At 43.1% G+C, this 2,538-nt stretch overlaps 1 protein-coding gene across 1 annotated transcript in view; it reads left to right on the plus strand.

Moving 5' to 3' along the window:
• The first annotated feature begins 801 nt into the window (after positions 1 to 801).
• The window catches only part of TRAFD1 (TRAF-type zinc finger domain containing 1), a 25,204-nt gene continuing 23,467 nt past the window's right edge, over positions 802 to 2,538 (plus strand). The window contains exons 1-2 of the mRNA XM_012663533.1: positions 802 to 985; positions 1,117 to 1,170. Coding sequence (XP_012518987.1) covers positions 914 to 985; positions 1,117 to 1,170 — 126 coding nt within the window. The 5' untranslated portion in view covers positions 802 to 913. The remainder of the gene's footprint in view (positions 986 to 1,116; positions 1,171 to 2,538) is intronic.

Consider the following 2,538-nt stretch of genomic DNA (forward strand, 5'->3'; position numbering starts at 1 on the left):
CCCAGAGTGCTAGGATTACAGGCGTGAGCCACCGTGCCCCACCTACACCAACATTTGATTTTCTCCTTCTTGCGAATGATCCTCTAGTTGTCCAGATAATTTCTTTCTATTTTTTTTAGTAGAGACGCGGTCTCACTCTTGCTCAGGCTGGTCTCGAACTCCTGAGCTCAAACGATCCACCACAGCCTTGGCCTCCCAGAGTGCTAGGATTACAGGTGTGAGCCACCGCGCCCGGCCTTGGCATCTTTCTTGTTGGTTGTGATCAGCTCTAACTTGAAGAAAGTAAGGCTGAGCTTTTAGGGGTAGTGCATAGCACTGATAACTCAGAATGGTGTACAGAAGATGTAACTTGCAGGATTTAATTCTTTTTTTTTTTTTTTTTCCTTTTCCTCCAGACAGTCTTGCTCCGTTGCCCAGACTAGAGTGCAGTGGTGTCATCATAGCTCACTGCAACCTCAAACTCCTGGGCTGAAGTGATCATCCTGCCTGAATCTCCCCAGTAGCTGAGACTACAGATAGGCACCACTGTGCCCAGCTAATTTCTCTGTTTTTAGTAGAAATGGGGTTTCGCTCTTGTTCAGGCTGGTCTCAAACTCCTGACCTCAAGCAATCTTCCCACCTCGGCATCCAGAGTGCTAGAATTATAGGCATGAGCCACTGTGCCCGGCCAGGATTTAATTCTTAAAAAGCACGGATGGTAACAGTCATAAGAGTTTTTAGACTAGGTATTCACTAGAGAGAAATAATCGAAACTAAAGATTGGACAGATTTCCGTATTACAACTACTGTGTAAGAAAAGGCATAGATCAGTCAGTAATGCCTGCCTTTTGTGTTGTTCTATTTCTGTAGCAAGAAAGAAATTCCTGTGTTTAACTTTACCATCCATGAGATCCACTGTCAAAGGAACATTGGTATGTGTCCTGTCTGCAAGGAACCATTTCCCAAATCTGACATGGAGACTCATATGGCTACGGAACACTGTCAGGTGAGCCATCAAGTACCCAAATGTTCATGAATGTGTTATACTTGCTGTTCATAAGTGTATTATACTTGATATTGTGCAATAGCAAGTGTGTGTGTTGTCACAAAGCCAATTTATTGATTCTCACTTCTTAGGTGACTTGCAAATGTAACAAGAAGCTGGAGAAGAGGCAGTTAAAGAAGCATGAGGTTAGTCGTCTTGCACTAAGAAGGGAGTAAGTTACCATGGGGCTGGTCCTACTGAGATTGCAGAGCAGAAAGCAAGTCTGGCTGAGTCTTTGTTCTCTACCAGCTCACATGCATACTGCCTCTTAAAGCCTATTTGAGGCTTTGACTATTCATCTGCTGCCAGATTTGGCTGCCTGGCTTTTTTATACCCCATGCTCAGGCCTCAGAGACTTTCCTTTTGGAACCAAGTCTGTCATTTGGGGTTTGGCTATTGGCAGCCTTGCTGATATGAAGCCAAGCTTATTTATGGTTGCCAGTGTGGGATAACCTTTTAAGTTTTAATTTTTTCGAGACAGGGTCTTGCTCTTTCACCCAGGCTGGAATGCAATGGTGTGATCATAGCTCACTGTAGCCTCTAAACTCCTAGCCTGAAGTGATCCTCCTGCCTTGCCACCCAAAGTGCTCGGAATATCAGGCATGAGCCACTGCGCCGGGCCAGGATAACCTTTTTAGCACACAGCCCTGCCTTCTTATAATTTCATTTTCAATTTTTGATCATTTGGATACCATGCTATTTATACCTGAAAAAATTCCTCAGCATTTGGTGAGCGAGAACGTGGGTATCATTTGGTCCCTAGTTGAGATAAAACTGGCCAACATTGAATGAGTATGTTAATTAGCCAATTAAAAAATTCCAACAACTATAATATTTAGGTGGTGGTCACACAGGAGTGTGTATACATATGTAAAAATTCATCAAGGTAGGTGTTTAAGATTTGTGCATTTCATTCTATGTACCTCAAACTATAACAACTAAGGGGATGGGCACACTTGAAACTCGGACTTGGGGGGGAGTGGGGAGGCAAGGGCAACATACATAACCTAAACATCTGTACCCCCATAATATGCTGAAATAAAAAAGAAAACTATAACAACTAAGTTTTATTAATTTATAATTATGTTACTCTTAATTTAAAAGGTAACTAATATTCAGTGTAGAAAAGTTACAAAATAGAGGATAAATAGAAAATAAGAAGCACTCCTAACCCCACCGCTTAGAGAAAAATATCTCACAAATATCTTGCTACTCTTAATTTGTAACGATTTTTTTTTTTTTTTGTCCTGAGTCTCGCTTTGCTGCCTGGGCTAGAGTGCCATGGCGCCAGCGTAGCTTACAGCAACCTCAAACTCCTGGGTTCAAGCTATCCTCCTGCCTCAGTCTCCTGAGTAGCTGGGACTACAGGCATGCACCACCACGCTCGGCTAATTTTTTCTATTTTTAGTAGAAACAGGGTCTCGCTCTTGCTAAGGCTGGTCTGGAACTCCTGAGCTCAAGTGATCCTTCCACCTCAGCCTCCCAGAGTGCTAGGATTACAGGCATGAGCCACC

Source organism: Propithecus coquereli, unplaced genomic scaffold (genome assembly GCF_000956105.1).
Source record: "Propithecus coquereli isolate 6110/MARCELLA unplaced genomic scaffold, Pcoq_1.0 Scaffold81, whole genome shotgun sequence".
NCBI classification, from domain to species: Eukaryota; Metazoa; Chordata; class Mammalia; order Primates; family Indriidae; genus Propithecus; species Propithecus coquereli.